At 41.0% G+C, this 24,437-nt stretch overlaps 4 protein-coding genes across 8 annotated transcripts in view; 3 read left to right on the forward strand and 1 right to left on the reverse strand.

Moving 5' to 3' along the window:
• Epac (Exchange protein directly activated by cAMP) overlaps window positions 1–18,629 on the forward strand; it is a 30,583-nt gene extending 11,954 nt beyond the window's left edge. For 2 of the 4 annotated variants that reach the window (XM_089865926.1, XM_089865928.1), the window contains 21 exons: window positions 6,081–6,227; window positions 11,032–11,155; window positions 11,231–11,493; window positions 11,564–11,831; window positions 11,895–12,144; window positions 12,211–12,356; window positions 14,094–14,170; window positions 14,238–14,305; window positions 14,374–14,452; window positions 14,521–14,666; window positions 14,791–14,876; window positions 14,946–15,024; window positions 15,097–15,241; window positions 15,323–15,572; window positions 15,638–15,784; window positions 15,865–15,962; window positions 16,028–16,332; window positions 16,404–16,556; window positions 16,638–16,779; window positions 16,853–16,907; window positions 17,124–18,629. In XM_089865926.1, coding sequence (XP_089722052.1) covers window positions 6,081–6,227; window positions 11,032–11,155; window positions 11,231–11,493; window positions 11,564–11,831; window positions 11,895–12,144; window positions 12,211–12,356; window positions 14,094–14,170; window positions 14,238–14,305; window positions 14,374–14,452; window positions 14,521–14,666; window positions 14,791–14,876; window positions 14,946–15,024; window positions 15,097–15,241; window positions 15,323–15,572; window positions 15,638–15,784; window positions 15,865–15,962; window positions 16,028–16,332; window positions 16,404–16,556; window positions 16,638–16,779; window positions 16,853–16,907; window positions 17,124–17,257 — 3,162 coding nt within the window. In that variant the 3' untranslated portion in view covers window positions 17,258–18,629. Of the gene's footprint in view, window positions 1–6,080; window positions 6,228–10,546; window positions 10,697–11,031; window positions 11,156–11,230; window positions 11,494–11,563; window positions 11,832–11,894; window positions 12,145–12,210; window positions 12,357–14,093; window positions 14,171–14,237; window positions 14,306–14,373; window positions 14,453–14,520; window positions 14,667–14,790; window positions 14,877–14,945; window positions 15,025–15,096; window positions 15,242–15,322; window positions 15,573–15,637; window positions 15,785–15,864; window positions 15,963–16,027; window positions 16,333–16,403; window positions 16,557–16,637; window positions 16,780–16,852; window positions 16,908–17,123 lie in introns of those variants that run through there. The other 2 variants (XM_089865927.1, XM_089865929.1) reach the window with 2 other exon arrangements.
• Window positions 18,630–18,762: 133 nt separating this feature from the next.
• Window positions 18,763–20,347, reverse strand: LOC149702128 (uncharacterized). Its single transcript, XM_089865941.1, has 5 exons — window positions 19,383–20,347; window positions 19,254–19,318; window positions 19,095–19,190; window positions 18,949–19,032; window positions 18,763–18,881 (listed from the first exon to the last, which is right to left on the reverse strand). The coding sequence occupies exons 1-5, from the start codon at window positions 19,555–19,557 to the stop codon at window positions 18,846–18,848; spliced, it is 456 nt and encodes a 151-aa protein (XP_089722067.1). The 5' UTR covers window positions 19,558–20,347; the 3' UTR covers window positions 18,763–18,845.
• On the forward strand, window positions 20,347–21,849 carry LOC149702129 (alanine--glyoxylate aminotransferase-like). Its single transcript, XM_089865940.1, has 8 exons — window positions 20,347–20,604; window positions 20,661–20,761; window positions 20,817–20,887; window positions 20,948–21,032; window positions 21,088–21,183; window positions 21,249–21,414; window positions 21,474–21,556; window positions 21,632–21,849. The coding sequence occupies exons 1-8, from the start codon at window positions 20,350–20,352 to the stop codon at window positions 21,780–21,782; spliced, it is 1,008 nt and encodes a 335-aa protein (XP_089722066.1). The 5' UTR covers window positions 20,347–20,349; the 3' UTR covers window positions 21,783–21,849.
• A 200-nt stretch (window positions 21,850–22,049) lies between these two features.
• LOC149702130 (alanine--glyoxylate aminotransferase-like) lies at window positions 22,050–24,367 on the forward strand. 2 transcript variants are annotated; one of them, XM_089865938.1, is made up of 11 exons: window positions 22,050–22,313; window positions 22,368–22,559; window positions 22,614–22,778; window positions 22,845–23,102; window positions 23,170–23,270; window positions 23,325–23,395; window positions 23,454–23,538; window positions 23,594–23,689; window positions 23,746–23,911; window positions 23,970–24,052; window positions 24,117–24,367. In XM_089865938.1, exons 2-11 carry the CDS (start codon window positions 22,440–22,442, stop codon window positions 24,274–24,276), a joined length of 1,305 nt encoding a protein of 434 aa, XP_089722064.1. In that variant the 5' UTR covers window positions 22,050–22,313; window positions 22,368–22,439; the 3' UTR covers window positions 24,277–24,367. The 2 variants fall into 2 exon arrangements, with proteins under 2 accessions (XP_089722064.1, XP_089722065.1); XM_089865939.1 differs by lacking the exon at window positions 22,368–22,559.
• Window positions 24,368–24,437: the final 70 nt, after the last annotated feature.

The raw sequence follows: 24,437 nt of genomic DNA on the forward strand, positions 1-24,437 counted from the left end.
GTTTGTAACTGAGGTCGACAACTTGGGAAACATCGGGTTCTTTAATCACTTTAATATCAGGCCCTTTTAATTGATTAACTTTTATCTGAAGAACGTTTTCGAGTGTTCAATTCAAAAATAATTTCTTTATCATAGTAAAGACCTCTTCAAGTTTTCATTTGACAAGGAATACTTGAAACAGGCGTAATTAAAATCTGTAACAGTTAAGGCTTCTTTCTCTCAGGACTTTGATTTCCCAATTCTTAATTACGCGTTAGATTTACTTTCTGCGCCTTTTTTTTAAATATTGGGTTCCCACGCTTAAAGAACTACCGTTCGTTTTTCGGACTTTAAACTCTTAGCCCCCCTTTTACGACCCCAATAATGCCCGGGTCCCGGGGAATTAAGCAAGCGAGAGCCCCAAAATAGGGATTTTTATGATTAGCCTCCCGAGTGTTTCAATTTGGATCCAAGAGGTGCACGGTGCTCTCATTTATTTTTGTTTTTGGATTAATCAAGTGTTAATTTGATATTAAAGTGCTCGGGTAGTGTCGCAAGATAGGACCCATTACAAACGACGCTCCATTTAGAAAGCTTGGGGAAAGTCTCTCTTGTATTGTTTATCTGAGGCGTGAATCATCTATAGCAAAACATCTGCCATAATATCGCAATACCTCTACAATAAATAACACTACACGCCTATTTTTAATATACTCCTATCGAGTATTCCTTTTAAATAGATAAAAAATATTTCAACCAAAATTCGAAGTCAGGCGATCAGGTTAATAAACGTTAAATAGATAATTTTTAATTAATGAATAATAAATACCATGAATATTTTAATTGGGATTATATCTGAATAATTAATTAAAGATCTTTAATGTTTACTCGAAACCCTCTATGCCTATATTTGTAAAGAATTTAAATTGAATTAAGAAAAGGTTTTCTCTCTCTCCGACCATGAGCTATATTTTTAATTGAAAACGTATGCCCCCCTTCCCGCTCCCCCCGCTCCATATATTTTACAAACAAAGCGTTGGTTTACGTAACCAAACTTTAGTAGGGATGGCTATATCTTTAATGGCGCGACTCATACATACAACATATATCCGCTGCTGAATTTATCAAAGATAGTGATGAAATATTAAGAATCTCTAAGGCCATCTGGCTAAAATGATAAGGATCCCCCTTTTGGGAAAACAAAGTCGCTCTTTCAACTCGCCTCACTCGATTATATACTATATTAGGGTCCGAGCTTAGTTTAGTTTAGTTATTTCGGGTCAACGGGGTCAACGGGGGTTGTAGTATTATTCCCTCTATCCCAGAAGTTTAGTAGTTTTTCTCGCGAAATTACGGTATCTCAGCAGTGATAGGATAGTACTCGAATAGCTTAGCCAGCCTGTACACAGTGTAACCCTTTTCAGGATCGTGTCTGTGTGTTTATGTGGTATTTCTTTGACACTTTGCAAATTGAATTTTCTTATCGACGTCGAATATCAAAGTGGGTTTCTAGGACTTTTATTTCTTAAACAAATTGAATTAAAACGTTGCTATTTCTTTAAGAGAAAACTTTGCGTAATTTTTTACGTAAAAGTGTTTGAGATAAATCAAGTGAGCCAACTTGGTCAAGTGAAAGCTTATCTCCCTCCCCCCTCTTTCACCTTTCTAATTAGTTTTCTCATTTTCTAAACCAATGATTTTATTCGAGGGGATCGACACTGGCAATCGGAGCGCTAGATAGATGAAGTTGAGAATAAAAAATGAAGCTATCAGTGGGTGACCCCTCGCGTCAATTGAGAGAAGGGTGTAAAGGTATTGGCTAGAGTTTGTCCTTGGATTGGGTTCTAAGCGTTTCTTTTTCGATGAGGTTTCAATCGTTTCCTTTGTTAGCGTTTCCTGTTGAGACAGTCATTGCGGCTGAGGAAGTTTCTAATAATTTTTTTCAAATATAACACTAAGGATAACTTACTAACAATCTCTATTAATCAAATATAAGCAGAGTTTTAAAGTTTTTTTTTCTCTGACTTCCCATAAAACATAAAAGGTTGAAATTTAGCGCACATCCTTTTTAGAGTTTAGCTGGGGCGTAGGATTGAGTTTATTATTGTCTGGCCAGCATCCAGCCCTCGCCTACCACCTTCCTAGAGGAAGGGCGATTACCAGTTTCCATCCGAGACCCCAAAAAACGTCGACCCTTCCTCATTTATTGTTGACGATTTTTTAGAATGTGTCTCATTCCACTACTAATAATTCGATGTAATCTAGCGCATGGCCATTTTCACGGAATTTTCGGGTAAATGGGTCGTTCTGCCCGCATTCTATATAATGTACTCTACTCTACCCATCTTTGTCCACGCTACCATGGGTGAATGAAGGACGATTGAGAGACTATGGGAATTATCGTACGCCTTTATATTATCTTCCACTATTCGGGTTTGTTGGGTGAACGCGGGGAGGCGAAATACAAATAGACGAGACTTAAGACGCCTTGACGGCGCGGTGATAATGATGGGCAATTAAGTTCATTCATTAGGCTTTAACACTTCCCCTATGACCCTGCAGGGACTGACTGCTGCTAATAGCTAAAACTATTCGCGTAATAAGACGCGACGCGCCCCCCCCCCAGAGAGAGAGAGGGCGAGACTGTGTTTTCCCCAAATAATTTGTTAAATAGGATTAATAAAGGGGTAGTACCACGAGCACAATCTGATTTTGGCAACGGAACCTATTCGTGGCTATTTTAACCCGTATTTCTTTAACCCTTTGTCTCGTCTTATGATGGGCCAAATTTCCGAATTCCTTTTGAGATAAAATAGAAATTTTTTCGCCCATTGTTTTTGGCGAGAGCCGAAGGCAAGATTGTGGCGAAGTTCAACGCTTTTGCGTACCACCTATTACGTCTCGCTCACTTAACGACCATCATGGTGTTCGGGATATCCGGAGCCCCCCTTTGCGGAGTCTCGTTAAGAAAGCGACCGCCTTTGATCTGTACTCGGTCCCTTTCCGGCACGCGCTTTCATCATAGCACTAATTGCGATTATCGCCATCACGGAACGAGAGAGCGCGGCCGAGTGCATGTCCTTCTTCGAATAGTCAGGATGAACGCGGTCGGAAACTCTATAGGGTGACGCGTGCCCCCCAAAGGAAAAGTCTCACGCTAAATGAAGGACAATCCTATAGTTCGCGAAGTCTCAAAATAGTGCCTGCAATTGTATCAAGCGCTGATTGATTCGGGGATCTTTCACGAAAGTGTCGAGCTATCAGTTATGACGTACATGGTTTTTTAGATCATGTACGTACGAAGCCAGTAAATTTTAATAATAATCCTTAATTTGGGAAGTGCGTGGAGAGATGAACGCCATCGGTTCAAACAAAATGATATTAAATTTCTTATCTAATCCTCCCTCTCTCTTTTCTATTTGGGGGGGGGGCGACCCATTTTCCGATAAACTCGTAAACCTACAAGATGGGGAAACCCGATAAGGCTTTTATTGATTGCTCGGCGCGATCATTGTTCCAAAACTTCGATACACTCGACTCCATAAACGCCGTATTCGTGATATTAAATTTCAGCCTCATTTTAACTTCAATCAAAGTTATATTTGATTTTTAACGCCTTTGAATTTGATAACTCCGCGCTTGTCTATGTACCCGAATGAACGTAGCATGCCCGAGCTCCTTTCAAGCCGCGGTTAACGATATAGCTCGAAAATAACGCCATTTGATAAAACTTCAATTAACGATGGCGTCAAGTTTCAATTTTTCGCTTTGTCATCGTAAAATCTGTCGAATATGTTGTATTTCTAATTTCCTATTATAATACGCCTAATGTATACACTTATTTACAAAGACTCGGCGGTTGTTGACATGATTTGCTCGCGGCGGCCGGGACCTATATATACACATTCTACTTCCGTTTAAATATAGCTTTTTAATTTACTCTCCGGAAATAAATATTTATTTTCCCTTATTGTTAAAGGCGTTGTCGTGTGCCCATTAAAACTGAGCCAATAGAGGAAAGGGCGGGGTGTAGTTATTTATAATTCGACCCCTCTTTCCTCGAGTGTATAAGCTCAAATTCGATAAACAAAAGGTAGGCGAAACGGGGATATATCACTGTATATTTCTATCCGTATATCCGGCGAACCACCCCAACTTTAAATAAGGTACGGCTAAAGAACCGGAAGTTGATTATTTTTACTATAGCCCTAACGGAAATACACTGATATTGGCTTCCACCGACCGACCGAGCAATCTTTTAAAATTTTTAAAATGCAAACTTGGTCCAAAATTTTCGTATTTAAAATACGAAGGTGCAGGTGTACATAGTGAGACGCTATTAAAATGAGTGGCGCGAGTTAATCGGCTTAATTCTCTTCGAAACACGTCTAGGACGCGCGTGCTATTCATTGTCTAAGATAATTACAATAATAATGAGTTGAAGGTGAATGTAAAAGTATGAGTATAAGACGGCGAGGCTTAGGAAGCCTTGTGGGCATGGGCATCCTCGTCGCTAGCGTCAATCGATTCCTTGATCCATCACCCGTCCGTCCGTCCCTGATCATAATATCCAAAGTTTAACGAGCAAGGTCGCTCTTGATTTTGGCTCCCCCCCCACCCGATCCCGATCAAGGTTAGAGCGCAAGCGCAGTTGAACTAAGATTTTAACAATTATGAATAATATTCGTGTAATTGTTTTAATATTTATCAACCCGAGCAATTTTTAATTTACACTGGACTTCTCTATATCTAAATTGCCTTGGCTGTGACGATTTAATAACTCGAGCAAAGGGGGGGGGGGGAGATACGCTGTTTAATTCTTTCAAGCGGCTCGCATCTTATAGAGTTTAAACTTGGTAATTTTGTCTTTGAAGCGAAATTCCACGTCGTCCTCGTTTCCTTTGAAGGAGCTAAGGACTCTAATTAAATTTCAACTTGACGATCTTAACGCCATTCCATCCAACTTAAGATTCTTCGACGCGCACCCGACAAGTAAAAGCTAACACGTGTCGCGCGCTCTCCAGATACCCCATCCACGAGGGGTCGGACACTCTTACTCTTTAAAGACCATTTCCTTAGTTAGGACCTCAGTTTCTTAGAAGAAAGTCTCCGGTCTCCTTTCGGCTATAAGCCCATTTTCCACCAATTATAAGCAACGCGAAACCCCGTGGGCGCTTTGAGTCTCGAAATGATATTCGGTAGGTACGCTGCTGTCCCTTGGCGTTTCTAGAGAACCCCCTTTAAACCGCGTAAAACTTGTACTCCTTAATCTCGACCCTGGCGTGATTAAGAGCAACCCTAAGGGCCGCGCCGGTATAAGGCACTCTCCTACAGTTTGTCTGACACTAGCACCTTTCGATAATGAATAGCCTTAAGACAAAGGCGAAAAAAACGCCAAGAAGAAATTTAAAGTATTGTTTCGAATGTAACAAACCTCCTGGTGGATTTGAATAAAATATATGACACTCTGTAAAATGCGATTTGATAGGATGAAATAAATACGTTTTAATTAATTCGTTTCTTGAGGATACGAATTGATTAATGATATACTGAATTTCCTCCGGAGGACATTATAATAACGGATAGAAATGAAATACGTAATATTGCTTGGAAGTAATAATTTTAAAGTGGATTTTAAACGCTGTATAATTTTCGAATCTGACTTTAATTGACTGTTCTAACTCAAATATATTATTATTTTGTTTTTGACTTTATTTTAACATTTTTATCTGGTATTATCTAATCGAGGGGATGAAAATAGACCAAAACCAATGACCTATTTATGTAAACAAACTTACGTGATATTGCCGCGCTTTTATTTGGGACGCAGATGTTTCGGTTGAAAAGCTTTCCCAGCACGCGTCTAGATCCACCAAGCTCTATGGCTAAAGCACGTTTTATAACACGTGTTCAATCTCAATGATAATCCATACTTGCATAGCTCGATTAATATAGCGCTGCAGGAGTATCTGTCGACGGTTCTCGTAATAGAGCATTAATCAAATGATACAAAATTCAGTGTTTAGAGACGGAGAAAGGCCGTATTTTGTTTGACACCTATAGTTGCTAATTATGTTATGGCGTTTTTTTTTGTTAATTAGGAATCTGTGACTTTGTGCACGCTCGGTATTGGTACGGCGTTCGGAGAGAGTGTCCTGGAAAGTGAACCGCATCAAGCCACGGTTGTCACCAATGAACACTGTGAACTACTTCGCATCGAACAAAGAGATTTCCAAGAACTATGGGAGGTAAGAAAACATTTTCTCTACTTTACTTTAAGGTTAAAGGTTACTTATCGTATTTAAGTCCGAGTGCTTCGTTTTAAATAACTTATTGGCAAGGAAAGATCGTGCGTGATTTATGAGCCTTTTGATATTCAAATTAATTATTTAAAATATTATCCGAGAAATATATTTAGAAGCGATTTCGCGACTCGACATTCGAAAGGTCAAAGTAAAATTCTGTGTAAATGATTGGTTATTTTTATGTAGGCGCTTTTATTTCGTTTTTTTTTTCGCGTGAACTTTATCGCTTGAATGGTACAAACTCGAATGAATGAGACTTCGTGTAGGATGTCAAATCTATTGACGAAATTTAATTCCAAAATGTCGTAACACCCTTTAATAGATTTAACCTAAGAAATACGTAGGAGTCGCGACATTCTTGCATTGAAATATCAAATTTAGATTCGGTATTAGTAACGCCTTGTTTGATGGAAGAGCCCGCGCGTTACGTAGCGAAAAGCACTTTGGGTACAAAACACTTCCAACCAACCCCGCGCGTAAAACCAAATAAGTTTTTTACGTTGCTAATGAAATTTTACCCGGAGATGAGACCGAAGGGAAATTTAGTTTAAAGTCATTTTAAAGGCGATTTGAAAAGCGGGCTCGTAGACTTTGCCAAGACGTTCATCTCGGCCGACTAAAAGCGATTCAAATCATCTTTTAAAAGGCGCGCGTGGGCGTTTTTGCACGAAGGCGCCGGAATCGCCGAGATCTGTCCAAGAATAACGCCTGAAACAATTCACTACTCCTAAAATAGGCTTGGCTAGTTCCCTAATCTAATTAGTGGACCTAACAAGCTCCGTCGTCCACGGTAGTCTTTCAGTGACTTGGGTTTTTTAAATTGTTTTTGGGAATGGATGGACCAAGGTGCTGAAGACTTAATATTGTTTCAATATTCGTGGTGTACGAGATGATATTTTGGCCCTCGACGTTGGAGTCTCATGCACGTGGGTGGAGTGTTTCCAATTCTCGGAGCTGAGCCGAGCCGCGTAAATATACATGGCACAGTTTTCAATTGAGAACTTTTTAAACCAAAAAAAAACTTGTAATGACGCCTGTTAGATCTTCTTTAGTCGAAGAGTTTCCTTTAGAAAATGTGGTCCTATTGAACACGGGTACGCGAGGAAAGAAAGAAAGGAAAAAAATCCAATTTGAAAGTCGAGGCTACACGTTAGGGATAAACTCGTCTCTAGTTATTCGCGTTGGAGTCGCGTTTGGACTGTAGCGCGCTGCTTACCAAGTGCGTAGTGTTCTCTGGATACTTGCCCATCTAGTCTTCGTGGTATGAACTGTCGCGTAAGCTCTTCCACTCCGCGAGGTTAAGGTGTTTTTGACGTTTGACGTTTGCCACCCCGGGCTTAACTTTAAAAATCTAAGGTCGAAGTGAATATTTATGTCGGTAACATTGACACTTCGTCAGCGAGTAATTGTTCCCTCGGACGAGTTGGACCATTCCAAGACAAAATAAATAACAGAGTTTTTGTTTAAGCTTCATTCCTCGGTTACAAATGATGTTAAAAAGTTGAATGTACTCCGACGAAGAGAAACACGCTCCAGTTTATTTTGAATTGAAATGGTTCGAGCCACGCGTTATCAAAACCTAATTCAACTGGCGAACTAGCAAGCGCACCACGTCGCACCCGTCAAGTTTCTAGGAACACTTCCGGGTATTTGTGACTATGGTACCGTTCCCAGTTTAATAATAGCACGATTAATGCATTCTCCCGATAATCGAAATGGTTCAATTGTCAACTCGCTAAATTGATGGTGATGATTTTGACAAAACTTAATGGGCCTTTTCGATAAACCTCCGGGGACGGTTCGCGTCCGCCTTGAAGCTACTATCGATTGACGCCGTATCAATGCCTCGTCAAAGACAGAAGTGAAAACCCCGGGGGAAACGGGGTCGAAAGGTCATTGTGCCGTATATATGTGAAGCGCGTGCGGCGTTTCTGCATGTTTAACTAAGTGGCCGCGCGCGGTCCGGGTCCCATCTGGAGTTAGCTATTTGTTACGCGAATCTCCCCGCGGTGAAGGATTTGAATTTCCAATTGGATTAACTCAATCGATATCGATGTTTTTCAAGAAGTTCTACGAGGTATTTCGACTCTTTAAATAAATTACTAAGAATGTGGAATCTCCGATAAAATTCCTTATCTTTATATACAGGATGTTTCTGATAAGTCTGCTATAAAATAAGGGGGCCGTCTGGGACGCTGTTTCAAATCGGGTTATGATTGCATCAAGAAGTTATATCTAGAATCTCAGAGAGAAGGTATAAATTCGCCATATTTCCAGCTTTATCTCCAGTCCAAACGTAGGTCCGGAGTCAATCCCCGTCTCTAAATTACAACCAGCATCTCATTGGTTCTTGAAAACTCACGTCAGCGCGACGACGCGAGTGACGAAAATTAGTCATATTTTCCGGCTGAGGAGAGGCGAAATAGCCCGGCGCCTCCTTTTACGTCCCCCCTTGTATTTTGAAAGGGGGACTGGGACTATGGCGCGCGAATACAAAGGCATCTTATACCTTCTCTCTGAGATACTGATATAACTTCTTGATTGCATCCAGAGTATTTTACGGATGACCCCTTTAAATTTAATGGAGAAACTGATTAAGACAATGATTTCTAACTTAATTAAGGGGCCATCCCTAAAACAGTCGTAACTCGAAAGCAGTGGCCCGAACTCAAAAATGTCATAGTACAATTTCGACTCAAAATTGTTTCCCCAAAAGGACACCAACCTTAATGTATGGCAGACTTATCAGAAACACCCTGTTATTGTCATCAAAAACACGGTAAGGGAAATATATCTTTGAATATACATCATTAAACGAGCCGATTCAATGTCTTTGAACACAGTAATTATCTCGAAGCTCTTGTTATCTGACTTCGTGATTCCCTTTTTACTTTCTTAATGAGACTCTCGTTTCCCAATCTGACGTCACTTGGCTATAAAATAATATCCTCGAATATATCTACTAGGAACCAGTACTCGAAAAGAAAAACAAGAGATAAGTGCTAAGCAATACGCAATCACGATTACAGCTTCAATCTCGGCTGTTAAACAATTTCTTTTTCTGACGTCGTTCAGACTTTAAGAAAGATAGATCGCGATTTTAGGTTGGGGGTTTGTGGGGGAGATGTTATTTTCCTGGTCGATCGCGCTTGGATGAACGTCTAGAAGAAGAAAGTGGTTTAAACGCGCCAGTGAATGAGATATTTGAAAAATATGAATCGAAATTGAAAATTCCAGCACTTTCTTTTTTATTAAATGCCTTTGTTACTGGATTTCGTTTCGTCGCCATGCCTTCTCAAGGTAATCTCGATGTTTTAAAGGGTTAGCTTAGAATCTCGAGCTCCGAGAGGTCAATTTCAACTAAGACCAAGTTCGTTTTGTTATGTCGTTTCAATATTAGTAAATGTAATAATTTCCGACGAATCGAGTCTTTTCCGCGGTAAATACGATAAAAAAAATCCTTATAGAATTTCGGCGTCCCAAAATAGCTTGTCTATTTAGATCTCTGTCGTATACATAGGGAAAATAATTCGGTATTTACGGGCAAAATCGTATTAATCTAAAAATAGACTATTATTTTGTTTTTTGCTCTTCGTTAGGCTTTTTTGCGCAATAATCCGTCAAGCGATTAGTCAAGTCCGCGTTATAATACCCGTGACCCACAAAATCCGCCGAGCGTTTTCCTTCCTTAGAAAAAAAAACGTCGACCATTTGCGTTTTCAAAACTACCCGGGCTCTCTCATTTTTTCGTCTAAATTTAATCATCCTAAATTAATCAATGTTCTGTAGAGTTTAATGTACAATATCATCTAATTAAATGAAATTTCATCAAAGACCGGCGCCACCAAAATGGTCTACGAAATTTCGTCAGCGAAACTGAGTGATTGTGTAAGAGCTGGTACGGAATAGATACTGTTAAATTGAAGGTAATCGCGGGTGGTAATAAAGGAAGTAGCTTTATTTTACGAGCGACTTTCGTATGTATTAAGATTATTCCGCTCGTACCACCGTTCTGTTTGAAAACATTTGGGAAAGGAACCTTTTTCTTTACGACTCGTTGAACAAACAGAAATAGAATTTTTAAAGCCACCTCAACCCCCCCTCCCCCCGGCCCAGGTAGAAGCGCGTACGCCATAAACAGACCCGTATATTTGACCCCCCCCTACTTACCTGTAAGCCCACTCGGTCTCTATTTCTGTAAGGTATCTAACCCGCGTTCAACCATTTTACGAGTGGCTCGCTTTTAAGTCTCAAACTTCTAAACCGAAAAGTAACCGTTTTACTCGAGTGATATCTTCTTTAAAAGCCAGAGTTTATACCCATAGCCTAAATGGATGATACCCTTTGAAACGAGATACCTGACCTTTAACTTGGTTTAATTGATCCGTTGTACATTTCTATCTTGTTCGAGTGTAAGTGCAGACCAAACATTTTATTACCTCTAATTTCAATTTAATGATTAAGAAATTAAACGTTGAATTATTATTTTCATACGTACTTTTATTTAACTGACATCTTATAAAACAACGTTCATTTTGGGTGGCGTAATAATTTTGTCTCGTCGCCCACATTATTTTTGCTCCAGTGACATTCCAAGATAAGCCCACTTCATTATACGAGTTTGTGGGTGCGGTCTTTCAGTTTGAAGTTCAAATTTAATGACCGATAACATTTTTATGCTGGCCATCTCACTCTCTACTTTCGGCAACTTTTATTTAATTTTTGGCGGTGATTTTGGTAATTTCAGAGAAATCGTCATCTTATGGAGGACATCATATCTCCTCTAAGCCACGTCAGAACGTCTTCCTCGAGTAACAACACTAACAACATTCCACCCACCTTTGTGGAACTCAGTTCCGCCGGCCTTACCAGTAAGTATCCACCCAATTGCCCTTCGTCCATTTCTCAAGTACGTCATCGTCAAGTCCTCGTCCTTACGACTACAGGTAATGGAAGCCTTTCTCTACACCGTCGCAGCGTGGCGGGCCTACCGGGGCAATCGCCCCACCATCAAATCCATTCTCTGGCCAATTCTCACGGGGGAGACGCCTCCCCGCATCGTAGCGCTTCCTTGCCCCAATCGCCACTACCCCCTTCCGTCGCCCTGCTCGACAAGAGGATCGAAATGCAAAAGGCCGCCGTCGTTGGACCACGGACCGGTCAAAGGTTGCAACAACATCCGCTAAAAACGCCGCGTGCCGAGTTACAGGTAAATCAATCTCTCTCGGCGTTTAAAGCCTTTTTGGGATGGCTCGATAACGGGGGTCACCCATTTTCAGGTTGAACCTTCTGAGCAGGCGGCTCGCGCGGGTTGGGTCCTTCGTACGTTGATGTTGGCGAACAATCCCCAATTAATTCGCGATCGAAAATACCACGTCAAAATGTTCAAGCGTTGTATGGTCGGCAGCGAAATGGTGGATTGGCTTTTGGCCTTGGGCGGAGGAGCGGGCTCCGGAGGAAACGGTTCCTCCAGAGTTCGAGTTCACTCCCGAACCCAAGCCATCGGCATGTGGCAGGCCTTGCTCGAAGAAGGCGTCATACTTCACGGTACGGATAAATGAAAAGACATATCCATACGGTGTTTTCGATTAATTATCAGTCTTCCGTCAGTTCTGGGAGACCACCAATTCAAGGACAAGTACCTCTTCTACCGTTTTCGTCGAGACGACGCGGCGATTGGCGGGGATTTAATTTCCACTCCACCGACTTCGCCTTTGCTCCAATCGCAATCGAGTTCGGCCATGATACCACCGCCGACGCCCGAAGAGCGTCAACGATCCGAACTCGAACTTCAAGATGTCCTGGCCTCGCTCGTTCAGATGGCCCCGGACGCTGTCTTCAGAATGATTTTGAGGAAACCGTAAGTAGAAACACCGTCCCCCCCCCCTGGGGGCAAACTGGATGGAAGTTAAAACGCTACTTGCAGGCCGGTTGATCGCGTGGTGGAAGATCTAGAAATCATTTACGAAGAATTGCTGCACATCAAAGCGTTGTCTCACCTCTCGAACAGTGTCAAGAGGGAACTTGCCGGAGTATTGGTCTTCGAGTCTCATCCTAAAGCCGGAACAGTCCGTAAGTTCAAATATTCGCTTGATAATCTTGGGCTGTAAATTGGGCCGAGTTCAAGTTTGGATGAAAAAAATCAATTGTCCGCCAAAGGATATTTGAGTAGAATCTACCTTTTTATTTATCCGAACCATCCTGCATAATATAGGCGCTATCCTACTATCCTATTCAAGTACTAACGGGCATCGATTTTGAGCTAAACTTGGGCCGCGTGGTTGACGTCAATAGGCGCTTGGTAACATTAGGTTAAATTTAAAATAATAATCGACGTCAACCGTGAGTCTATATTTAGAGTTCACCTACTCGGTATTCCGGAAGCGTGCCAGTATAAATTGTCCGAGTGTGACGTCCAGGGATCCCAAATTGATCTTGAAATCAATAAGTCCTAACCCGAGAACCGCGTCTAGGCCTACCCTTTTTTAAGCTAAAGCATGACTGTTGGCATTGGCGAGTAGCATTTTGTTGGCCAGTATATTACTCGCTTAGAAACGGGTCAGAAACTCCGGCGGCGGCGTCCGTCGTCTAGCTAGTATCGCGCGTTTAATATCAGTTTCGGAGAAGTTTGACGGACTTTTTACGGCTGTTTTGAAAACTGTGATTTATAGAATATTACCAAAGTTACAAAGGCCAAAACGAAAGGATTACATTTCGAGATTCCGGAATTTTGGGCCAACAAAAAAATCTCTAGAATTTCCTAATAAAAAATAAATCCTTTTTCACCTTTTCGCCAAGGGAATAAATTTAAAGGGTAGGTAACACCTTCTCGTCGAGCAGTCGGCGCGCGTGTCTTCGCAAATGTTAAACGTCTCCGGTGGTCGAGGGTCAGTTAGAGTTCAGGCGCGATGACACCGTATTATTTACTGAATGAAAACTGGTCTAGTTTAGATTTAACGCGAGGCCTTTTCTGTAGCTGGACCTAAATATAGAGTAGCTATAAATGAAGCGTAAACCGAGACTATAAAAGTGGTTTCTATAACTTCGGAATGAAAACGTTAAGGTGGTTTGAAGTTTATTTAAGATTGTGGCGTGATTCCCCCTCTTTAATCCGAATCGATAAGGTGTTCATTGTTGGAGGCGCGTCGTAGTTGAGAAGCGTAATCTCTCCTCCTTTTTGGGCGTCCGCGTCTCCTGGTACTTGTATGTTTGTTGAAGGGGGATTTTGGCATCTCCTCGATAAAAAGACTCGTATTCTCGGCGCTTCCTTTATATTTCTGTTCTGGCTCGGCTCGCACTCGGATTACAATGGACGACTCCCGGAACGCGTCATACATACACACGCGCGTATAAGAGCTCGCACGCGTCTTTACAAAAGACTGACCAACTTCCGCGGATATACATTGTACGTATACATTCCCGGGGCCATCTTGTTAGAATATCCGTCACCTGGCGTATTTACTTCGGGTCGGTACTTGTTGCTGCTTATTGGCTATAACATTCTTTCAGACATTCTTCCATTAATACATTCTGTTCGGGGGTTTTTTGTTATACGTCCGAAATAAAGAAAGTCATTGTGTCCGAAGAAGTCTAATTAAGGTCCCGTTTTATCTTATGGTTAATTAGCGAGACCGTGCGAGACTAAATTAGTTTTCTAGGTCGATTTAGCGCGATCTTACGTAACGGTCAATTTATTTCTTCTAAAAATAACAAAGAAACGGTCACGCTTTAAATGAAAAATTTCCGGTAGCTCTAATGACGTTTATATCTGAATTTTAAACTAAATAGTTTATTTTATTTCTATGGTAGTATTCAACCAGGGTGACGAAGGAAAATCTTGGTACATAATTCTTCGTGGTTCGGTGGACGTTGTCATTTACGGAAAGGTAAGCGGAATTGTTTTAGTGTTGTTATTCTAACGCGTAATTAACTTTTGTTTGGAAACGCGCTCAGGGTGTAGTTTGCAGCTTACACGACGGTGATGATTTCGGTAAATTAGCTCTAGTCAATGACGCGCCCAGGTATTCCCAAATTTCTTACTTTTTTTCGCCCGCTTCGCTCTTTTCTAAATAAATTGATTGAATTTTAGGGCAGCTACCATAGTTACTAGAGAAGATGGTTGCCATCTACTTAGGGTTGATAAAGATGACTTTAACAGAATTCTCAGGGTACGTTATACGCCGTTCCCCCACCCCACGAGTACTTAATGACAACCACGGGGATGATTTAATTGCAGGACGTGGAAGCCAACACGGTTCGGTTAAAAGAACACGGTCAAGATGTCCTCCTATTGCAGAAAATTCCGACGGACAATCGGACAAATACTACTCCCCTCACTCAAGGAAACAGTCCCGCTCATCGTACCACGCATTCTCATTACAAGTAAGTCATTCGCTTTCCACCTTGGCCCGAAAAGGTTTTTCTCTTCTTCATTCTTAGTTTATTAGGACTAATTTGAAAAATGGTCAATTTAGGCTTAGCTAAAGTTTATATTTAACTCGTTCAGGTATATGGTGATGGCGGGAACTCCTCAAAAGATGCTGGAGCATTTGCTGGAAACTAGAATAGATACGCGAAGTGACGACGTTACTGGTAAGATCTTGGCTATAACGTGGTCGCCACTTGTAGACTCAATCTTAATGGAATACTTTGACGCGTTAGATACATTCCTAGAAGATTTTCTAATGACTCACGTGATATTTATGCCAAGCCATCAGTTATGTCCCGAACTTATGAAGCAATATCCTTTCGTTGTTTTTTTCTGAAAGTCCAACTTAGTATAAATAAAGTCTCCTTAACATTGGCTCTTTACTTATCGTATTGACGCTTCGAATTGTCGACAGGAAATCGAATTTGTCATCGCCAGTAAAAGGAGGGTCGTTCATTTCATCCGCGTCTGGGCCCATCTTATACGGGAAGCCTTTTTCGAAGACTCCATAGTCCTTAATTTTCTAGAGGTAATTAAGCGATTGCTACGTCCAAGTACACGCGACTAAATTGTCTCAATTTTGGGGTTTTTTTTTATTTATTTATGATAGGAACTTTTAACGGGTGTTAAGGAAGACTCGCGTCGATACAGCGGCTACTTGGGTGAAGAATTAAAGGTGATGACGCGTATCGTCGACGTGGCACGCAATATGGCCGCCGAGAGGGACTCGGCGGTACCCCAAAAATGGAAAGTGTCACCGTCGGGACAAATAATTCGATTGACAACCGGAAGTTCCTTAGACGAAGACCGAGCTCGACCCGAGCTTTCGACTAATAGACCAATCAAACCGACGGACGAAAGTATGACGCGCAGTCTTGCCGCGTGACACGTACGGTTCGTAATTGACCTATCATCATCATTTCAGTCGTGTTCCGCGTTCACTGCGCTGATCATACGTACACGACGCTCAAAGCCACAATCGGGGCCACAGCCGAGGCCGTCAAAAGAATAGCCGCCGAGAAGCTAGGGTTAAAGGACGAGCTTGTTCTCGTCGAAGTCAAATCATCGGGAGGTAATTAACGCTTTAGGACCCAAGCTTCTTCGCCCATTCGAAAATATTTCTAATTGCAAATTAATTAATCTTTTATTTAGAACGGTTTACTTGCAAAGACACCGAAGTCAGCGTTCCTACGGGTCTAACGGTCAACGGTCGACTCTTTATAACTCCAATAGACCACATTGACGCCCTGGTAAGTACCGTGATAAGGCTGGGTGCGTGATTTTCGCGCGTCTCTTATAATTACTGATCTTCTAGACGCCTTTACCGGAACAAGAGGGTCCCTTGGAGGGGACGGGCTCGATCTTGGAGGGGCTGGCGTCGCACGACATCGCCTATTACATGACTCGCTACGAGTGGGATTTATTCAACGCCGTCCACGAGTACGAGTTGATCTACCAGGTCTTCGGACGCCATCAATTCCGGCGCATCATGGCCAATCTGGACGTCTTTTTGCGGCGATTCAACGAAGTCCAGTTCTGGGTCGTCACCGAAATGTGCTTGGCTACTTCGCTCAACCGAAGAGTTACGCTACTCAGGAAATTCATTAAAATCGCGGCTCTGTAAGTAGCACCTACCATTTAGCCAAAGGATGACGAGGAACTGACCCGGGAGCCCCTTTTTATCTTTGCAGGTGTCGCGAGTATCAAAACATGAACAGTTTCTTCGCCATAGTGATGGGTCTGAGCAACGTAGCTGTGAGCCGACTAAGTCAAACGTGGGAGAGACTCCCTGGAAAACTCAAAAGAGCTTTTGCCGAATTCGAAACTCTCATTGATCCATCCAGGTAGGTACCCGCGTCTTCTTATCCTTGGCGCCATCCGTGGCCACGTCTCTCTTAATAAATATTATCGTGGTTCAATTTCAGAAACCATCGTCGCTATAGGCTAGCCGTGGCCAAAATGTCACCACCCATAATTCCTTTCATGCCCCTTCTCCTGAAAGATATGACATTTTCGCACGAAGGAAATAAGACTTATTTAGAGGGACTCGTCAACTTTGAGAAAATGGTAAGAAATTCCCTGACCCTAGTTTTGGTTCACGGAAATGAATTAATGTATGAACTTGCGCGTTTTTAAACAGCACATGATCGCGCAGACCTTAAGAACGCTGAGTCATTGTAGGAGTCAACCCTTAGGTAAGTTGCCGGTCACTTCCTATCGACCTTTAGTTCATAACCGTACTGTATGTAGTCCGCTCTTTTTAAAAAGCAAACGCTAACCAAATCTCGTAGGATTAAAACCCGGTAGTTTAATTCCTTTATTAATCCAAGCGGTCTCAAACATGACTCGAAACAAAGGGACCATGTTACGAGCCGCTTGGGCCTTTGCAATAAAATATCTAATCTTCTCAGTTCCAGAACCTCCTTCGACGGCTCCATCCAGTAAAACGTATCAAGTCAAGGAATACATTCGAAGTTTACGCGTCATCGACAACCAAAGACGTTTGACGCAATTGTCGCACGCCCTCGAACCCCGAAGAACGTGAAGAATCCCCCCCCCTCCAACCCGGGGACACGTGACGACCCAATGACGTCTAATCTCGCGCCAAAGTGGCTCTTGCGCGCGCGCTCTCGCTCACCTTGGCTCTGACCCCAAAGGCCATAATCGGAAAATAATTGAGTGGCAAGATATTTTTGAAGCGGCGTGACGCGGCGTGACGCGGCGTGACACCACGAGGACTCAACAATCTACGAACGAAGAAGCTCGCAACGTGTAGTAAGAAACGTTTTCGTTATTATTATTATTACTACAAACTTTGATCACGCGTACGGCGCCGACATCAAATATGATCATCATCAAATTCCCGAGGCGATTTAATTAATGTATCTTAAATATGTATCGAAATCGGCTTCAGTACGAAACTAGGAGCAATATCACAATCACACACACACACATACACACACCAAAGTTGTTAGTCCTAATTTTCCACCCTAATTCGTAGTGAATTAATTGTTCTTTCGATGTTAATTTCCGTTATACGTAGTAATTAACGTTGTTAGGCTTAACTATTTATAAGCCCCACCTTGAAAAAAGGGTCAGGTGCGACGGGCGATATCTCTTTTAACATATCAGATGCCATTTATTTGTTGTTGACGACCCAATTAATTCCTAATTGACACTTAACCCGGTGCTATTAAAAAACCACACATTCGAGGGGCTAACCACTCGCCCCCGAAAAAACAAACAACACATTCGAGGGGCTAACCACTCGCCCCCCCGTCAAACAAAACAAGAAATGTCATTTTATAATTTACCTATTTATTTCCTAAAATTAATATTTACGTATATATTTGTATAAAACTAATACTTATTTGTTTGTGTACATATTTCGCCCCCCCTCCCCCCTCTCTCTCTCATATTGTATAATGAGCACAGGCCGCCTTTAGCCGTGTTAATTTCAACAAGGACTGCTGTTAACTTTGTCAAACCTTCCCGCGTATTTTGATACTATAAGAGTCTTCCAAGGCCGCGTTGAATTTAGGTGTAGTGTCCCGACATTCGAGAGTGTAGCAGCAGCAGCGTTATTCTAGTCAAAAACAATCAACTGCCCATCACCACTAACAAAATTAACCTTTTGACCAACCATTTTTAAAGCAATATAATCATACAAATAATTGTAATAAATTATTAACTACTAATTTAAATACTGATTAGTATATTTGGCAAGGCAATTAGAGGCTACGGACTTTAATTGAATTTAATTTGGTTTGGCTAAAAAGAATCGACAATTAGTAAAATTGCGTAATTAATGAACCCCGGCCTTCCTACGCATTGTATAAATATCTCCTAAAAAGTCAAATTTGAGAAAAGAAAAAAAAAACGTTTGGAATAAAATTTCGTTTCATTTCTACCCTAAACTTATTCCGATGTCATTTACTTATGGGGGTAAAAAATTCTACGCTCTACGAGGGATTTCATTGGGTATTAATCTACTGATATTGCCGATAAATGAAATAAACTTGATGTCCAGGAGTACGAGTAATATAAAGGTACGTTTACCAGATGTAATATTTTATTATATTTCAGTAAAAAATACAAAGCAACGCGATTCGCCGACGTCTTTTCCGCAATACTTAGAACAGTTTATCGGGGAATTGATTCTGGCATTTCTGAAAAGTTTAAACGCAAATTTAATAAGTTAACTTTAATTAAATGGAGCGTAATTAATATAATTACCTGAATGATGGCTTTGGCCTTTTGGTTACTGGTGTTATCCTGTTCAAATTTCTGTCCGACGCAACAGAGACGCTTGTTGACTTCCTATAAAGATAAGGGAACGAACCGTCAGTAAAAGTAGATTTTGAAAGTGAAATTTGACCAACTTCGGAATGCTCTTTAGCCGATCCATTATCGTTGCACAAGACTGTCGCCAAGTCGTCGGCTTCCTCGTCATTTCGAAGGCATTCGCCCAGATAATTCTAATTTAATTAACGATGTTAATCAAACTAGGACCCGAATATTTAATTTATTTCTAAATTTACTTTAACCGCGTCGGCGATGCAGGCGTTGTATTTGTCTCTGTTTTGACTACCCGCTCCGTATTTACCTTTTAAAGCCCGGAAAACAAATTAGAATTTGATTCGTTTAAAATGACAACGTTTCGTTTTTACCCAAGCCTTTACAATATCTCTCGACCAATTTTTTCCCAATCAAAACTTGATTGGAGCTGCATCCCGAGTCTAACGGACTCCCCTGAAGTCTGGGGTCATTATTGTTGCTACCACTCTGACCGTAAACTGAACTCAAAAACAAAACTAAAGCGAGACAACCCAAGAACGACTTCATTTTCGAGATAATTTCGTTATTCGAATTTAGTTTCGAGACGGAGGCTCTAGCCTTTATATACTAATTTGAACGAAATATTTGTCCCGTTTAAATTTAAATAATTTAACATCTGTTATTAACATTCAATAGGTAATCAATTTAAGCGTATTTATTATTCCGGCATTTGTTTACGGCAAACTGAGCTTAATGGAACACTTGTTTCTATAAGTCACTGACTCGTTTGTGTTTTCGTAAATGTGGTTTTGTTGAACTAAATGCGGTTCCATCCGATAATTAATTACGATTATTAGTTTATGGTAATTTCGCGCGCCCATTTTAATTAATTTCTTGGTTTTAATTCATTATTCTTGGTTTGACATGATTTGATTATCAACACTGTCAAGAGGCTTGCAAAAATGCGTTTACAGATTAGATTAAAATTAGCATTTATTTATTAACTCATTAAATAAAAGGCGATTCCGTGATAGTATTCAATTTCATTAAAGCGTCGACGCTTGATCAGGGAAATTATTTCTTAATTACTTCGTCGGAAAGCCATGACACTTAGGGCCAACGTGGCTAACTGTGAAATTGCCGTGGCAATTCCTCCACCGCAAGAACTGATGAAACCCCTCTCTATTCCAAAGAAGTTTCTAATGGGTGCCGGCCCCTCTAACGCTTACGATCGAAGCAGGGATGCCGGATCATTGCCCCTTCTCGGACCCATGCACCCGGAAGTGCTCCAGGTCAGTTTGAAGCGGGACCATGCATTTTGAAAGTTTGACCAGGAGTACGTATAACCTCTTGTAGGTTATGTCTGAAGTGAAGGCGGGAATTCAATACGCTTTTCAAACGAAGAACAAGTACACGTTTTGCGTCAGTGGTTCGGGTCATTTGGCCATGGAAGCGGCGCTTTGTAATGTCCTGGAAAAAGGGGAATCGGTCGCTATCGTAGTTAATGGCTTTTGGGGTGTCAGGGCGACTGATATGGCGGAGCGTTGCGGAGCCATCGCGTATCAAATTGAAGCAAAGCCCGGCACCGTGGCTTCGCTCGAATCCATAGAGGATGTAAATTTGTCGCGGTTTTGAGCTTGGGAAAGATTTTAATTTTGTCGTTGGTTTAGATTTTGAAAAAGCATAAACCTAAGGCGTTGTTCCTTTGCCACGGAGAGTCCAGTACCGGCGTCAAAGATAATCTCCGAGGACTGGAAAATCTTTGTCATAAGTATAGTTTGACTTCTAAGTTTATTTACTTAAATTTAAATATTTAATTATTTTAGGTACGGCGCTTTACTTATCGTAGACGCTGTGGCTTCTTTAGGCGGTACTCCAGTTCATATGGATAATCTTGGTAAAATATTAAGTGCTTACGTAATTATTATTATGCCTGCAAACTTATAACGATTTGCAGGAATTGACGTCATGTACAGCGGATCTCAAAAAGTTCTGAGTGCCCCTCCTGGTATTTCACCAATTAGTTTCAGCGATAAAGCCATGTAATTAATTTAAATAAGGCCTATTAACTTGAATAATTAACTTTCTTTCCCGCAGTGAATTAATTAAGGGGCGTCAAACGAAAGTTCAGTCTTGGTACGTTGACGCTCTTTCGCTTGGAAATTATTGGGGTTGCGACGAAGGACCAATTAAGTAAGTTTAATTAATTAAATAAGACAGGAAAGTGGCGCATTTTGGAGGTTTTTTTTATATTTTAGATATCATCACACTTTACCAGTTACTTTGCTGTACGCCTTGAGAGAAGCATTAGCTATCTTATCGCGAGAAACATTGGAAAACTGTTGGAAACGTCACCGAGAAGCGGCCAAGTTACTCTACGAAGGATTAAATGAATTAGGACTTGAACTTTTCGTTCAATCGGAGGTAACTTCATTTTTTAGTCATTTTTACAGTGAAATATTCATTTTTTTTTGCGAATCTAGGCTGAGCGACTACCGACGATTACGACCATAATAGTTCCTGAACACATGGACGAGCAAAAACTATCGGAAATATGCATGGAAAAGTATTTCTCTAGTTTGTTTCGCATAAATTAAGGCGCCATATTGAATTTAAAACCTATTTTTGCACGAATGTTTAGGTATTCTATTGAGATTTCCAGATCCGTGTTTCCTCCAGCGGGTAAATTGTGGAGGGTGGGCCTGATGGGTAATAATTGTACCACCAAGAACGTAGAGATGGTACTCGGGGCTTTTAAAGAAGCCACGAAACACCCCTCTTTCTCGCTCTAAAAATTGTTCGGAGTCATATCACTAATTCTAGCTGAAACATTAATGCTAATAAACAAATTCAATGTCATTGCCGTATAGTTATTATTGGTTATAAAGGACAAACGCAATGTTTGCCGCGATTCAAATAAGCCGCGTCGTTGGTTAGGGAAAAATTTCCAGTTCCTGGGAGAGGGCTGGAAATAAGTTTATAATCCTAACGCCAGGAGTTCAAAGATTTGATTGCCCGCTTTAACTTTTAAAGTGACACTTCCCACGTGGTTTGAGGATGGATTGGTTAATCACGACGGATATAATTAAAAATTAAGGTTATCCGGTTAAAATAAGTAGCGAACAATTTTCGTTGGTGTCAATACACTCGCTGACCTAGTTTTTACGAGCTGTCGACTACTTTATTTGCTTTTTAACTTTTCTAGCCTCGGCTTTCAGATTAGATTATTACGATTATTGTAAACGCTTATCCAAGGTCGTTATAAAATATCACGCCAGTCTACTTTTATCATCTCTCCGCTAAACGTTTGCCGTGAATTTTTGGTAAGCAGTAAACCCTGTTCATTTAATTATTAAAATTAATGCTAAAATAAGTAGGAGTCTACCATTATCCATATGGACCATATGGTAACGACTACCAAGGCTTAGTTAAGACATTTAATTTAAATTATGATAATTTCCACCGTGCTTGGACCGTCAATTTGTACGAAATTTCACGGGTTTAAAAGTCTTCCATTTAGTCTAAACGTTGTCACTCGTTTTAAACGCGTTCCGTCAAACTTTCTACAGGTATTATAAACTCTGCAAAGCGGAAGTTGCATTTATTACGCTCGTTTCTTTTAGAAAAACATGGCAACTTTGTCTATCCCTCCTCCGTTGGAGCTGATGAAACCCCTCTCCATTCCTAAGAAGTTTCTAATGGGGGCCGGACCCTCAAACGCTTACGCTCGAATCAGCGAGGCTGGAACGCTGCCCCTTCTAGGACATCTGCACCCAGAATTCCTACAGGTCAGTTTGAACTAGTGGGTCCGTTTTGAAAATTTGACTAGGAGTAAATTAGGGTGGGGGTTGTAGGTTATGTCTGAAGTGAAGGCGGGGATTCAATACGCTTTTCAAACAAAGAACAAGTACACGTTTTGCGTCAGTGGTTCGGGTCATTTGGCCATGGAAGCGGCGCTCTGTAATGTCCTGGAAAGAGGGGAAACAGTCGCCATTGTTGTTAATGGTATTTGGGGTGTCAGGGCGACTGATATGGCGGAGCGTTGCGGAGCCATCGCGCGTCAAATTGTTGCAAAGCCCGGCAGCGTGGCGACCCTCCAATCCATAGAGGATGTAAGAATAAGATCGTGGCGGAATTGAGCTTGGGAAACATTTTAATTTTGTCCTTGGTTTGGTTAAGGGTTTAAAAATGCATAAACCTAAGGCGTTGTTCGTTTGCCACGGAGAGTCCAGTACCGGCGTCAAACATAATCTCGAGGGACTCAAAAATCTTTGTCAAAAGTAATTTCATTTTTAAGTTTTAATCAACTGTTCACTTATATTTAATTATTTTAGGTACGGCGCTTTACTTATCGTAGACACTGTGGCTTCGTTAGGCGGTACTCCAGTTCATATGGACGATCTTGGTAAAATGTTAAGTGCTTACGTAATTATTAATACGCCTACAAACTTAACGATTTGCAGGCATTGACGTCTTGTACAGCGGATCTCAAAAGGTTCTGAGCGCCCCTCCTGGTATTTCACCAATTAGTTTCAGCGATAAAGCCATGTAATTAATTTCAATCAGGCCTATTAACTTGAATAATTAACTTTCTTTCCCGCAGTGAAGTAATTAAGGGGCGTAAAACGAGAGTTCAGTCTTGGTACGTTGACGCTCTTTTGCTTGGAAATTATTGGGGTTGCGACGACGGACCAATTAAGTAAGTTTAATTAAGTATGTAACGTGAATGAAATGAAGGGTTTTTTCATATTTTAGATATCATCACACTGGGCCAATTACTTTGGTGTACGCCATGAGAGAAGCTTTAGCTATTTTGGCTCAAGAAACGTTGGAAAACTGTTGGAAACGCCACCGAGAAGCGGCCCAATTACTCTACAAAGGCTTAAACGAATTAGGATTGAAACTTCTGGTTCAATCGGAGGTAACTTAATTTTTTTAGTAATTTTCCCAGTAAAATATTTCAATTTTTGAGTATTTAGGCTGAGAGATTACCAACAATAACGACCATTTTGGTTCCTGAACATATTGACGATCAGAAACTATCGGAAATATGCATGAAAAAGTAACTCCACAATTATTTAGGCGCCATTTTGAATTTTGTAATTTTTTTTGTTTTTGTTTTTCAGATATTCCATTGAGATTGCGCGATCTCTGTTTCCTCAAGCGGGAAAAGTTTGGAGGGTGGGTCTGATGGGAAATAATTGTACCACCAAGAATGTGGAAATGGTACTCAGGGCTTTCAAAGAAGCCATGACTCACCCTGCAGTTTTGCTCTCCTCCCTCTAATAAAACTATTCCAAAATAAATATTCATGTCATTAATTCTTGCAAAAATATATTTTTATTAAATAAATACTAATATTAATTATCCTAACAAATACTGTTGCAGTTTTTATTTGAAATAAAATCGTATGGTCGACATCGGTTCAAATAATACGCGCCTTTTCT

The sequence above is a fragment of the Phalangium opilio genome, unplaced genomic scaffold (genome assembly GCF_054372755.1).
Source record: "Phalangium opilio isolate 3A_F unplaced genomic scaffold, DU_Popi_V2 ptg000017l_1, whole genome shotgun sequence".
Taxonomy (NCBI): Eukaryota; Metazoa; Arthropoda; class Arachnida; order Opiliones; family Phalangiidae; genus Phalangium; species Phalangium opilio.